The 15199-nt window shown below is 41.3% G+C and overlaps 1 protein-coding gene across 1 annotated transcript in view; it reads left to right on the forward strand.

Annotated features, from left to right (window-relative positions):
* VWDE (von Willebrand factor D and EGF domains) overlaps positions 1-15199 on the forward strand; it is a 174549-nt gene that overhangs the window by 130168 nt on the left and 29182 nt on the right. The window contains 2 exon segments of the mRNA XM_033931003.1: positions 3518-3655; positions 13768-14412. Coding sequence (XP_033786894.1) covers positions 3518-3655; positions 13768-14412 — 783 coding nt within the window.

Consider the following 15199-nt stretch of genomic DNA (forward strand, 5'->3'; position numbering starts at 1 on the left):
TCAATCATACAATGGTCAATTCCACAGCACTATCTTCAAACCTTACTCAATGAGCACTGCAATGTATCCAAATATAAGTCTGATCCCTTTTAGGATTGGACTGTCAGAATGCTGCTTAATACTATTTTCAGATCCTCAGATGCATCACTCCGCGTTCAAACAATTTCATAACGCTAAGCTTTATGTGCTAAATCTCCACCGGATCAGTTTAAATATTCACCCTTATAGGTATATCATTAAATGTATATATATATATATTTATTATGTTCATTATATTTCTATTGCTAATACTCTTTCCTGTGATCACAGCTAGGGATTGATTATGCCAACATGTTTCTTTGGATACACTTTATCAAGACTGGGTCCCTATTAGTGATACTCCTTGTATCTTGACCACAGGAAAAAGCTAAGTACTCGCAATAGAAATATAATGAGCACAATGAAATATATATATACAGTGGAACCTTGGTTTACGAGCATAATTTGTTCCAGAAGTATGCTCGTAAACCAAATTGCTCGTATATCAAAGCGAGTTTCCCCATAGGAAGTAAGGGAAACTCGCTTTGATTTGTTCCACCTCCTCCTTCCACCACCCCTCCCCGAGTATACCAGCTACTCCATTCCCCCCTCTCCCCCCCCCCCCCGAGGCCACCGGCGCTGCTCCATATCCCCCCCCCCCACTGTGATCCGGCATCCCCCCTGCTAACCGGAATCCTCCCACCCGCTCGCATCCCCCCTCCCGAACACCAAAATAACATCCCTTACCCCAATTTGTCACCGGCACCAGCTCGCTCTCCGAGATTCTCAGATTCTCAGAATCTTGGAGAGAGCGAGACCAGAAGGCCTTGAGCATGCGCAAATGCTCAAGGCCCAGTCCAGCACAGCACAGGCAAGAAGGAGGATCTTCGGGCATCAACACTGGCATATCCTGTGTGTTGGTGCTGGTGCCGGTGCCAAATTGAGGTAATGAATGTTATTTTGATGCTCGCGGGGGGATGTAGGATCGCAGAGGGGGCGGGACGACGCGAGTGTGGGGGATGCCGGATCGCTGGGGGGATGCCGGATCGTGGGGGGTGGCGCTCGTAAATCAAGTCAATCTTGGTTTCCGATGCACCGATTTTGTGAATGTTTTGCTCGTCTTGCAAAACACTCGCAAACTGGTGCACTCGTAAACCGAAGTTTAACTGTATATAAATTTAATGATATGCCTATAAGGGTGAATATTTAAACTGATCCAGTGAAGATTTTAGCACATAAAGCTTAGCGTTATGAAATTGTTTAAATGCGGAGTGGTGCATCTGAGGATCTAAAAATGGTATTAAGCAGCATTCTGGCAGTCTGATTCTAAAAGGGATCAGACTTTTATTTGGAATCATACAATGATGCCATTTACAGAATCGTGGCTTTTGTCAAAGGTAGGCGCCAGAAATATAGGCCAGGGTTTTAAAGGCCTACATTTCCAGAGCCTACCTTTGATGAGAGTTTTGCCTACAGAGGCACCTTAGAAATCACAAGGTCTTTTTCAGTGTTAACCATGTCTACTTTGACCTTAGGCGTTCTAAGGCACCTCTGTAGATGCAATGAAGGTGCCATTTTTCTAGGCATTGGTAGGTGCCTACCATTTTTAAATGATTTTTAAATTGTTTTAAATGGCTTTTACCAATTAAGGCCCCCTTTTATGAAGCCGCATTTGGCTTTTTTATCAGTGGCTGCAGTGGTATTAGCTCCAACGCTCATAGCAATTTTATAAGCATTGAAGCTTTTACTGCCACAGTCGGCAGTAAAAATGACTTACATGGCTTCATAAAAGGGGGGGAGGTGCTGGGAGGTGCCTGTAAGGCACCTACCAGCACCTAACAAGGTGTCATTTCTAGAATATGGGCCTAAAAAGATGCTTTCAGATCATCATGCCTAGTCAATCTTGGTGCCTAACTTACCCCCTATTTTATAAAGCTGTGTTAGGTTTTTTTTTATCACAGGCCATTGCGGTCAAAGTTCCGATGCTCATAGAATTCTTATGAGCATCAAAGCTTTTACCGCAGAGACCCACAAGGAAAAAAAAACCTAATATAGCTTGATAAAAGGGGACCTTAATTTTTTAATTTTTTAATTGGTTCAATTGGTACTGTTAATTGAACAGCCAAAAGAAAAGATAAACTGCAGATGCGATGTGCAAGGTGTAAAAACTAATCTTTATTAAATACAATACAATGTAGCATTCAAAAATGATTAAAAGTAAATAAAAAAAATATTTAAAAAACTGGTTCTCTAGTGTGAGTCCACAGGACCCGACATGGTTCATGTTTCAGAAAACACTCCTTCGTCAGGGGTCCGAAATTTGCATATGCAAAAACTCAGAGAATCTGACAACCCAAGTAAAGCCTTATAGGCTGCGGAAATTCAACTATCCAACAGCGCAATGTGCTTGCAGACAGGTTGGATATTGTTTTTTATTTTGAACAGCGCCATTAAAATTTTTTTTTTTTTTAATTACTTTTCAGGTAGGTGCCTAACTTGTTAAGCACAATGTAGGTACCTATATTGAGGTACCTACCTGAAAAATAGGTATGGTTAAGGACAGAGTCTGGGTGTAGAAGGAGTTAGGTGCCGGTATTTTAGGCCAAGAAAGCCCTGGCATAATATACCGGCGCCTAAGGGCTCCTTTTACTAAGGTGCGCTAGCGTTTTTAGCGCACGCAGGATATTACGCGGCTAGAACTAACGCCAGCTCAATGGTGGCATTAAGGTCTAGCATGTGCGGCAATTCAGCGCATGCTATTCCGCACGTTAATGCCCTAACGCACCTTAGTAAAAGGAGCCCTAAGGTTCTGATGCCTACCATTTCCTAACTCAAGTTAGGCACTGCCCGGTGCAATTCTGCAAATGATGTCTAACTTTGACTGGCATGTGGTAGGAGCCATTTCCCTAGGTGCTTACCAATTTGGGCGCTGTTTAAAGAATGAAGCCCTAAGGCCCGGATTCTCAAACTGGCACCCAAACTCAGTTATACATGCCGTTCAGACAACATTTTTAACTGAGTTTTAAGGCATGTATTGCTGCCCTAAAATATCAGCGCAGGAATCACGCTTATGGAGGTGCTTTAGGTAGCTGAACGCCACTGTGGACATGGCTAATGTCAAAAGTGGCATTCGGCCGCCTAAAGATTTCCGTAGGCATGATTCACATCATAGGTAAGCACCAGAAATGTAGGCCAGGAAAAGCCTGGCCTACATTTACGGCACCTACTATTACAATTCTGTACCCGCCGCCATTGTGTGATTAACGCACGATCAGCAATGATAAAATAAGTTTTACAAATGAAATGCACATTTCATGTTCTATGCATATCCCAAACTGCCCATAGCATCATGTTACTGTAATAACACTGGTGGTGTAGTAATGTGGGAAATTCTACAAGTTACTGCATATTAATCCCTTGAAAACAGATATATCTTTTGCAGTATATAGTATTGCAGAATTTTAAACATTGATAGCTAAAAGTCTTCATTTCAATTTAGGGAGTCATTGCCAGGAAGATATTGATGAATGTGGGAATAGTCCTTGTTTCTCCAAAGAATTTTGCATCAATACTTTTGGTTCCTTTTACTGTGGCCCATGTCCAGCAGGGCTGAAAAAAGACGGAAAGAACTGCTATGGTAAAAAAAACAACAACACATCCTTGAATCTAAAATTATTGAGTTTAATCACCGCAAAAATGTGAGAAAACCACTTCAAAGCAGTAAAAGCCTCAAATGAATTCTTTTGTCTTCAGTTTCTTTAAATTACTAGGAATTTCCTGACCACTAATGTTCATTACAGTCTGTAGTGAGAGCTTCCTGTGCCATTGTTCCATCTGCTGGGTTTATAATAGTGTGTGCATGTGTGGGTTTTTATTCACACTGTGTCCTTTACTTTGCATAAAAGTTTAAGTAAAACAAAACAAAAATAAAACAAGCAGAGGATTTAGTTAACTTTTCAATCTTGGAAATAAAAAAAAAAAAAAAAATTGGAATGTGGAGATATTTTCCCCTCTGACACTCATAGAATTCCTATTAGTGTTGGAGCTGTTTCCACCATGGCCAGTATTAAAAACTGTGCTATGGTTTTGTAAAAGGGGGGGGGGGGGTTATTTTTCTGAAAGTCAAAATAATAATAAACATCCAATTTTAAACTTAGAAGGAAATATTTGAAAGACATGTTTAGAGGATTCTACACATTGTAAGTAAAATACTTCACATAGGGCCCTTTTACTAAGTCATAGCAAAGTCTGGGCTTAGTATGTCCTAGCATAAGACTTTCCTGTGCACTAAACCCATTTTTTACCACAGCAGTAAAACATGGATTCTTCTATTTTGTAATTTGTAGGTCTTGCACTTCGTAGTAACAACAGCATAAATGTCAGCAGATAAAAGTCTGCACATTCCATCCAATCTGCCCATTAAGGTGGCCAGAGTTGAATCTGACACTCTGCAGAAGTTCCATGTCTTCATTATTAAATAGTGGTATAATTCTTTTTTTTTAACGTATGTTTATTGAAAGTGGAGAAAGTCACAACTAAACAGAATACAAATTTGTAAAAAGACAAAAACAGCCAGGTACAGCAAAGAAGCAACAGAAACAGTAACGTTTCCTAAAGAAGCTACCCTCTAGAAATACCCAGTACTGTAATAAAACCAAAAGCTAAACAAAACCCAACTGCAACGTCCAAGACCAAAGAGAACAGGAAGGTAATACAGTCATGGAAAACAGACATAGTGCCCCTCCAGCATTTTCAACATACCCCTAGTCAAACAGGCAAGCAGCATACCACCAGACTCTCATGCACAGACACACCAGTCACCATAACACATACATCAACACATGTCCAAAGCCATACAGACTTACCCGACTCCCCCCCCAACCCCAAGGTACCAAGGTACCAAAAAGCAGCAAAGACCAGCCTAGAAGATGCAGCAAACAGTCAGAAGGGAAGTCAGCATCCCCACTCTCACTCAAGGAGACATGAGATCACAGAGCCGCTCCCACAAGGTAACATAATGCCGTTTAGCCATGTGCGGAGACTTGGTGTATGACTGAATCTCAAACTGTGCCAACTCCCGTAATCTGCTCTTCCACTGGGCCACTGGGGGTGGGTCCTCCGAGATCCAGCAAGTCAGGATCAATTTTTTAACTAGGAGGATGGCGTTATAAAAGAAACGGCATTGGGGAACATTAAATCCCTGTTCCAGGAGGGGCGTCTGAATGCCCAACAAAAGTACCCCATAATCCTATTCAATTGTACGGTACACATCCTGCTCCAAAAGAGGAAGCACCTCCCCCCCAAATGGACAGCCTAGGACACTCAAGGAAGGAATGAAGGGAAAGAGAACCATAGCGACAACTTTTAACTTCAAGAAAGGAAAGTACGAAGTGATGAGAGTAATGATAAGCAAGAAACTTAGGAATACCTCAAAGAAATGGCAGACTGTAGAGCAAGCCTGGTCTTTATTCAAGGACATGGTGATCGAGACGCAAAATCTGCATATCCCAAGATTCAGAAAAGGGTGCAAAAAGAATCGAACAAAAGATCCGGCGTGGATAACCAAAGAAGTGAAGAAAGCGATTGGTGATAAGAATTCATTCAGGAAATGGAAAAAGGGCAAAACTGAGGAGAACTGGAACGAACACAGGAAGTATCAAAAAGAATGTCACCGTGTGGTTAGAAAAGTCAAAAGAGAATATGAAGAAAGGCTAGCCAAGGAAGCACGAAATTTCAAATCGTTCTTCAGATATGTTAAAGGGAAGCAGCCAGCTAGGGAGGAGGTGGGACCGCTGGATGATGGAGACAGGAAGGGAGTGGTGAAGGAGGAGAAAGAAGTGGCGGAAAGACTAAACATGTTCTTTTCACCTGTATTTACAAAAGAGGACACATCCAACATACCGGAACCTGAGCAAATCTTCAAAGGAGACCAAATGGATAAATTAACATCCATGGAAGTAAACCTTGAAGACGTACGCAGGCAGTTAGAAAAATTAAAAACTGACAAATCGCCAGGCCCGGACAGAATCCACCCAAGGGTTCTGAAAGAACTAAAGGAGGAAATATCGGAACTACTACAGCTAGTTTGCAATCTATCCCTGAAAATAGGAGTGATCCCAGAGGATTGGAAGATAGCCAATGTTATGCCCATCTTTAAAAAGGGATCAAGAGGTAACCCGGGGAACTACAGACCGGTGAGTCTGACCTCTGTTCCAGGGAAAATGGCAGAAGCGCTGATAAAAGACAGCATCGATGAGCATTTTGAAAGAAATAAACTTCTAAACACAAGCCAACATGGCTTCTGCAAGGGGAGATCTTGCCTAATGAACTAACTGCACTTCTTTGAAAGGAATTAACAAAGGGACAAAGGGGACCCCATAAACATCGTATATTTAGATTTCCAAAAAGCCTTTGACAAGGTACCCCATGAATGCCTACTTCGGAAACTGAAGAACCATGGGGTGGTAGGAAACGTACATAGATGGATTAGGAATTGGTTGGCGGGTAGGAAGCAGAGGGTAGGAGGGTCACGAGTGGTGTTCCGCAGGGGTCATTGCTTGGACCGCTGCTATTCAATATATTTATAAATGATATAGAAACAGGGATGAAGTGCGAAATAATAAAATTTGCAGACGACACCAAACTATTTAGTGGTGCTTGGACTAAAGAGGACTGCAAAGAATTACAAAGGGACCTGATCAAACTAGAGGAGTGGGCGACGAGATGGCAGATGAAGTTCAATGTAGAGAAATGTAAAGTATTGCATGTAGGAAGCAGAAACCCGAGGTACAGCTATACGATGGGAGGGATGTTATTGAGTGAGAGTACCCAAGAAAAGGACTTGGAGGTAATTGTGGACAAAACAATGAAGCAGACGGCACAGTGTGCAGCGGCTGCTAAGAGAGCAAATAGAATGCTAGATATAATCAAGAAGGGTATTACAAGCAGAACGAAAGAAGTTATCCTGCCATTGTATCGGGCGATGGTGCATCCGCATCTGGAGTACTGCATCCAATATTGGTCGCCATACCTTAAGAAGGATATGGTGATACTCGAGAGGGTTCAGAGGAGAGCGACACGTTTGATAAAGGGTATGGAAAACCTTTCATACACTGAGAGACTGGAGAAACTGGGGCTCTTTTCCTGGAGAAGAGGACAATTAGAGAGGATATGATAGAGACTTACAAGATCGTGAAGGGCATACAGAAAGTAGAGGGGGACAGATTCTTCAAACTTTCGAAAACTACAAGAATGAGAGGTCATTTGGAAAAGTTGAAAGGGGACAGATTCAGAACCAATGCTAGGAAGTTTTTCTTCACCCAACGGGTGGTAGACACCTAGAATGCACTTCCAGAAGGCGTGATAGGACAGAGTATAGTATTAGGGTTCAAGAAGAGATTGGACAATTTTCTGAAGGAAAAGGGGATAGAGGGGTAAAGATAGAGGACTACTACACAGGTCCTGGACCTGTTGGGCCTCCCTGTGAGTGGACTGCTGGGCACAATGGACCTCTGGACTGACCCAGCAGAGGCACTTCTTATGTTCTTATGAATATAGGTGCCAGTCAGGCATTTACACTTAACACAGAGATCACTATCCCAAAGCCTCAATCGCGCTCCTCTCTGTCCGATAATGTAAGCTGTGTGGAGGACCTTATATTGTAGTTCTTGAAAATCAGCAGACTTAGAATAAGCATATAGGGTCCGCAAGCAAGCCAAGAACTGTTTCTCATAGATGTCAAGCCCAAGATCCCGTTCCCAATGAAGCCATAAAGGTGTAAGCACCGATAAAGTAGATAAAGAAGTGTTGAGCTGACTTGGCGTAATTGAAAAAAATGGTATCCAGCTGCCCCTTAACCCAAGTCCCCTCATGCATCCAATGCTCAATATCCCAATAATACCAAAATTGGAAATAAAAGAATAGATAACGGTGAGGTAAACCCCAGACATCACAGACTTGTTGAAAAGAGGGGAAACTCTCGGTGGACAGCTCCAGCAGATGTTCCATGGCCACACATCCCAGAGATGCCCAGTTCCGAAACACAGAGCGGCCCCATCCTGGAGTAAATTGAAAGTTCCCCTCAAACTGCAGAAAAGGGGACAATACTGGTATAATTCATCTCTGTCTCTGTCTCTCTGCCAGCTTTGGGGCACACACTGTAGAAGTCTGCCCAGCACCAGTCCTACTTCCCAACTACTGTAATTTATTTATTTATTGGGATTTATTAACCACCTTTTTAATGAAGAAATTCACCCAAAGCAGTTTACAATATACTGAATAGTAATCAGGCACGCTTAAGTATTTTCCCTAATTGACGTTGAACCCCAATCCTAATGTTTTTCCCATTTACAATTTCCAGACTGTAGAAGTCTGACTGGCATCGGTCTTACTTCCCAACCTCTGAAGCTGCCATCACAGCTCACTCCAGTTATGAGGTAGTTTAAGTTTTGCTTTAATTGGATTCCATCATTTTTATCCAAAGTTTTTTTGAATTCTGTCACTCTTTCTGTCTTCATCTTCACAACCTCTCACAGGAGGGCATTCCAGGCATCCACCACTCTTTCCATGAAAAAAGTATGTCCCCCTTTCATCCAGCATTTCCTCTCTTTTTCTCTCCCTTTCTCTCCAGCGTCTTCTCTTTCTCTCCCTCCTTCCATTCAGTATCTCCCTCTTTCTCCCCCCCCTCCCTGATCCATCCTTGCATTTTCTACTTACCCCAGCTGCTGTTGCTGCTTCTCGAGACCAGTAAAGCAATGCTGGGGCCACAGTTTTCAGGTGTACACTGTTGGTTTTGTGGTCCTCTACTCTGGGATAGGAAGTTGCAGTCAGAGGGGGGCAGGAGACTAGCAGAACCGGCAATGGTCCTGGGATTGCTTTAGGTTGGTTTGCTGCTACTCCTGCTGGTCTGAAGAAGCAGAAGTGGCAGGAAGGAGTTGAGGAAGGTCCTCTACTGGACACCATGTACCCCTTGCAGGGGACTTGCTTAGCCCTTGGGGTACTTGTATCACATATTGATAACCTCTGCTACAGAGTGCCACCCCTCTTGAAATCTACCAGACCCCATCTTTCAAGGTCAAACTAATTAGACTACTTTGGTATTGAGCAGTAAGTAGTATTATTGTAGGTGGTAAGGGTTGTTTTTTAGGGCGTCTAAAATAGATTTGAAAGTCTGCCCTATTACTGTGGGGGTAAGGTGAGAGGGAGATTTGAGCTTGTTGGGTGGAAAAGCAGGACTGGATATTGTCAGGAAAGATCAGCCCTTGTAGAGGCGAGAGCTCAAAGGCTGCTGTAAGTGGTCATTCCTACAATTATGTTTGTTTATTCAAAGCAATTATGTTTATGTTTATTCAAAGCTTCAAACTATATAGGTACCTAAACGATAGTATTCTATATCCAGGATATCTAACTGCCTGATATGCCCCTAACCTGCCTATGCCTCTCCCATGTCCATGTCCCCTTGAAGTTGCGCAATCTGGAATCTGAGCGTACAGCTTAGAGAATAGTAAGGGCAGTTACAGTATGTGCATGACTTCTGATTTGTATCACTGAGCACCAATTATAGCCTATGGTTGGCTGTTAACCCAAATTAAGATTAAATTATTAAGTTATATACACAACTGCCCATTTTCTAGTTGGGTGTCTAGTTTGGGCATGGATCCCAGTTATGCACATAAACTAGTCAATTGGGTGCTAACGACCAATTATTTGAATTAATTGGAGTTAATTGGCACTAATCTGGATTTACTCATGCATCTGCCTAAGTGTTAGGCTGCGTACCCAAAGGGTTGGATTCTACAAACGGCACAGATATCGGCGGCTGCCTATATAAGGGTGGCCAATCGAATGTCAGAACTAGATTGAAATAATTGGTAAAAAAACACAAACCTTTGGCTCCCAACCAGAATGACACCAGCAGTTTAGGTTAATTAGGTTAAACCATACAATTAAAGGGACTTCAGTACAGGCTCAATCAACCCTCCAAATCACACAAGGCCCCGGGGCAGGTATTTATAGGTCACTAGCACCAAACCAAAGGTCTAAATAAACCCTGCTCCGTACATTGTTTATTCCCTTGTCTCAAAACAAATTTCATAAGCAAATGAATATAAATATAAAGTGCAGGTATGCATTCAAAGAAGGGGGGAAAAAGGAGATATAAAGTGCTTTGAGTCCCCCCAAAATTTAGTCAAAAATGGTAATCAATCAAAAAAACTCATAAACAATGTATGAAGAAAAAAGTCACAATTGGTATCAAACAGCTAAGATACAATTCAACTTAGCTGAATCCTCTCAGGTTCATGTCGCCACTTTATCTCCACTCCATTCGAATGCCAGTCATGCAATGTAGAATTGCGGCTACCTCAAACATAGGGTTTTGAAGGCCTACATTTTTGGCGCCTATGTTTGACATGAATCGTATCTATGAAGGTGCCTAAGAATTCCTAAGGTTGTTTCTGGTGTTAATCATGCCTACTTCAACATTAGGCATTCTAAGGTGCCGCCATAGACGCAATGAAGGCACTGTTTTTGTAGGCGCCGCTAGGTGCCTACATTTTTTAATGCCAATTAAGGTAACAGTAGAATGCTTATTGGTGCTTAACTTAAGACGCCATTTGTAAAATATGCCCCAAAGTGTCTTGCATACAACCCTAAAGGTGGTAGGGCCAAGGGCAGGGGCATGGGTGAATCAGGGGGCATTCCAAATATTTGGGTGCAGTATATCATGGTTATTCACCCAACTTGTGACCAAGGCTTTATACCAGGATTCAGCGAGCATAAGTCCTCACACCCAATGTTGGGCTCAGGAATCCATACTATTCTACATAGAATAGCACTCAGTCAAATTTTTCCTAGCACCTAAATTTGAGTCAAAAAACATCCAAAACCATTCAGAAAATACATTCACTAGGAATAAAGTGGATTGGACCTAATTAAATTTTTAATAAAATGAAGTTTTTTTTAATATAAGTTGGAGAAAAGTCCTCAGTATCACCTAATGTATAGAGACCAATTCCACTCAACACAGGGATAAACACTCCTCAGAATAACAAATGAAGAAGAAAGACACATTATGGATCTGAAAAACTCTACCTTAGTCCAAATGTCCAAAGCAGCTACAAAAACTCACATAACACTCCAAAAATTCATAAATGTCAATGGTGATTTCAAACTATTTCTAGCAGTAAGGACTTCTTGTGAGAGTGGTTACCTTGGAAAACCACTGGTGAAACAAGGGACCTTGTCGGAAATCCTGTTATGAAATCCCAATGCCTGAATTCACCGTTTTATGGTACCGCAAAGGTTTATTCTATTGCTGATGTTGTTTATGACTATGGACTGGGACGTCTGGTGCCTCTTCATAAGTTTACCTTTATACTATCACTGTTGACATTTAAGAATTTTGGGATCATAATCCACAATATATAAAAATTGCCTGTGGCAGTCCCCATGGTTGAACAAGTGACAAAGCAAAAAACAAATGAACAAAACGTCATGATAAATAAGCAAGTAATAAAGGAGTGGGGATGGAACTTGAACACATCAACCAGAGATAAAATCAATAGTTGGTTTTTTTTGCCATTTAGCAAGTCAACCATAAAATAATACTGCCATCTACTGGGTAGGTTCTATTAAAAAGAAGTTTCACTCCATCTCATTCATTTATTCACTATTTCACACTGTTTCATTATACAATATGAATACACTCTCACTCACAAATACACTTCATAATTTATCTCTCTGTCACTTGGGCTATTTCTTTTAATAGCTGTTTTGTTACATTCACCATGTTCTAGAATATATATTTGTATATTCACAGATACTGTCTGCTACATAATAGTATATACACAATGTTAAAAATCCCAAAGTGTCATCTTGTGTTCTTGGTTATTTAATTTCAATCTGACATATAATTGTTTTTCTTATGTTTCTGGTTATGTATTTCCTATTCAATTTGTTGCTGTCATTAATTTATGTTTGCACTTTAGATGTCTCTTGAGCCCCTGAGGCAGACTTTAATGCTGAAATACGGACTGTCTAGGATCTGCAAAACTGTATAAAATCAATAATCAGTGCTTAATAGAGACTCTTTTTTATTTTTTAATTATCTATATTCATTTTGAAGCCAAAAATAAGTGCAACACAATATACAATCAAATTACACTATAATAGCACCTAAATTCAATCAAATTGTAATCTATGACAAATAAATATAACACCCCCCATCTTCATATTCAAAAATTGCACTCAAATTAAAAATTAAAAAATCATAAGTGTTTGAGACTTGTGCTGTTAAGGCAGAGCTTACAAGAATGGGGCAGGGACTGGGACAGCGACAAAACTCACGGAGACGGGACGGGGAAATTGAGTTCCTGTGGGGATGGGGACAAATTTGACCCCATATCATTCTCTAGAACTAAAGTCAATTTATTACACCCAGAACCTGGTGGCACAAACAAGAGGACCTGACACAGCCGCTTTTTTGGCTAAATGATGTCTGCATCAGGGGATCAAATGTCTCTAGATGTGTTGGGCATGAACACAACTGAAAAAGTGTCACAATGTACAGCCTCAGATGAATGGAACTACACAGTAAATCAATAAACTCTTCCACCTAAGCACCTAAGTTAAGATTTTGTTTATAGAATATGGGGCTCATAATCAAAACTTTAAAGTCCAAAACCCAGCCTATGTCAGCACTTGGATGTCCTAATAGCAGGAACGTCCAAGTGCCGATAATCAAAAACAACTTTCTGGGCATGCAGCAGCATTTCTAAGATGCTGTGCTTCCAGAGAGCAAAGCGGCGTGTTGGGAGGTGTGTTATGGGTGGGAATAGGGCGGGCTTCAACCTGGACATACCCCAGCCATAATCAAAGCTTTCCTAGAGGGAACTTAGATGCTGGAAGATAGACCTGCTTAAGTTGCGTCTAAGTTCCACAAAGGTGCCCAAACTGACAAGAAGGCCACTGGAGGATTTAAGGCATGACCCCTCTTATTCCCCAGGTGGTCATGACCCCTCCCACTACCCAAAGTGCGAAAAAAATCCCAAAACCCATAGGCTGATCACTGCCTATAGGGCTGTTTGCTGCAAATGATAGGGTTTCCCCCTCCCAATGCATCTTGGGATGTAGTGGGAGGGGCTGAAGGTCCTCATTGGCTCAAAATAGTGAGCAGTGCAAGCAGGTCTCTGGAATAGCCTGGTTAGCAATGATGTGGACTGTAAAGAAGGGGGCCCAGGCCCATATGCCACCCTAACTAATACACTTGTGGTGGAAAGTGTGGTAGACAGGTGAATACAGTAGGTTTTGAGGGAGTTTTGGAGGGCTCACCATATAATGTATGCATGTATTTATGATGAGATGTGTACCTGCCACCCTTAATGTGAAATTCACAGCAGTGATCCCTAGGTTGCCTCACTGCTTTGCTGGCATATTTGTGTGGCCAGTCCATTAAAAATGTTGGCCCCTCCGACATGCAAATGACTTGTTTTGGACATTTTTAATTTGGACATTTTTTTTCAATAATGGCCAAAAAAATAGATGTCTTGGTTCAAAAATGGGCATTTTCGCTACCTGATTTTTGGAAATTTTTCTCAAAATATTCAAAGTCAGGCTTAGATGTCCTATCAAAAATATCCCTCCATAAGAGTACTGTTAAATGGCATATGTAGAATAGCATACTGATGTAATGACACTTCATTCTCAAATGTGAGGCAAAATTTTATATCCTGCTTTGTGTTTGCTATCTAGGCTTTCAATCATTGCCTCTTCATATACCTGAAGCTGTTGTTGACCAAGATAAATCTGTTGTTACCAAAATTTCCAATTTCCAAGAAGTTTCCAACATTCCACAATTAAAACCAACAACTTCAAAGCCAAGGAGTCTTCCTAGAATAACTGCAAACCACACTACTGGTATAAAGGTTATTAGCCATGCTTCCAGAACAATCAACAGATTGGACACAAGAAGTCAACCCTCTGGAGAACAGACTATGCTAAGTACACCTTCAAGGCACAAACTATCATTTCCTGAAAAAATATTTGCAATACGGACAGAATATCAAAACCCTTTAACCAGTGAGCGTACAACTTTTATTGGGAAATCTAAAACAATAAATGGGAACACACCAGCGAGCAGTTTGCAAAATGAAGGAATTAATACCAAAGTTCAAGTTCCACAGCTCAGGCTGAAGGAAGATCCTTTATGGAACATCCCTGTGAAAGTCACTGAGTCATCACCAATGCTGGAACCAACAGCAACAACAATGCTGCAAGTTTTAACATGTGCAGATTCTCCCTGTTTCCCAGGGGTTCCCTGTGAACCAAGACAAATTGGAGGTTTCAAATGTGGTCGTTGTCCTTATGGCTATTATGGAGATGGTGTTACTTGTAAAGGTACTGTATTGAAGATACACGGTTGATTTTTCCAGAATAATTCTATAAAGAGCTGCCTAGTTTTAGGCAGCAAGAAGGCACATAAATGACAGTATTGTAGTCATTCAAATGCATTAGTAGATATTTACTTGAGTAAATGGTCTCTTATACAATACCAACAGAAAAATATGCACCATGTCTTGATGGTGCATATTTTGCTCTTGGGTGTGAGCACTGGTAGAGTTTGGGCATAGTGCTATAATTTATGTGCATTCATGCGTTACATTTAGGCATAGGCATTTATACCAACTATAGAACTGGTGACAATGGTCATGCCTAAATGTGCCTGCATTCTCCGCAACTTGCGTTACTATTCACTCAAGAAAATTAGGCACCTATGTTTCTATAGAATAGACCTAAGAGAAGCACCATTTTTAGTGCCCGTGCTAGCTTCTCTGTAAATTGGCACCCTAATCTAGCATAGGGAGCACTAATTCTAGAATGGCATCAGGGCATCCTGATGCCATTATAGAATACTGGTATAAATCTGGCATTGGTGCACCAAAAAGGTTGTGCCTGCTTATGCCAGCTCAATGACAGGTATAAGTGGACATGCCTAAACATACCACTTAATGAGCACATCTTATAGTACTCTATAAGATTTGAGCATTGTTGCTTGGCATGCCCACATCTTACCCATGGTTTTCCTCTGTGTATGCCCCTTACCAATTGCGTATTATGCCACTTATCTGTGAGCATTCAGTAGAGTGTTTTAGGGCAGTGTGCATAAGCGGCATATACTTCTGCA

This window comes from Geotrypetes seraphini, chromosome 2 (assembly GCF_902459505.1).
Source record: "Geotrypetes seraphini chromosome 2, aGeoSer1.1, whole genome shotgun sequence".
Lineage (NCBI taxonomy): Eukaryota > Metazoa > Chordata > Amphibia > Gymnophiona > Dermophiidae > Geotrypetes > Geotrypetes seraphini.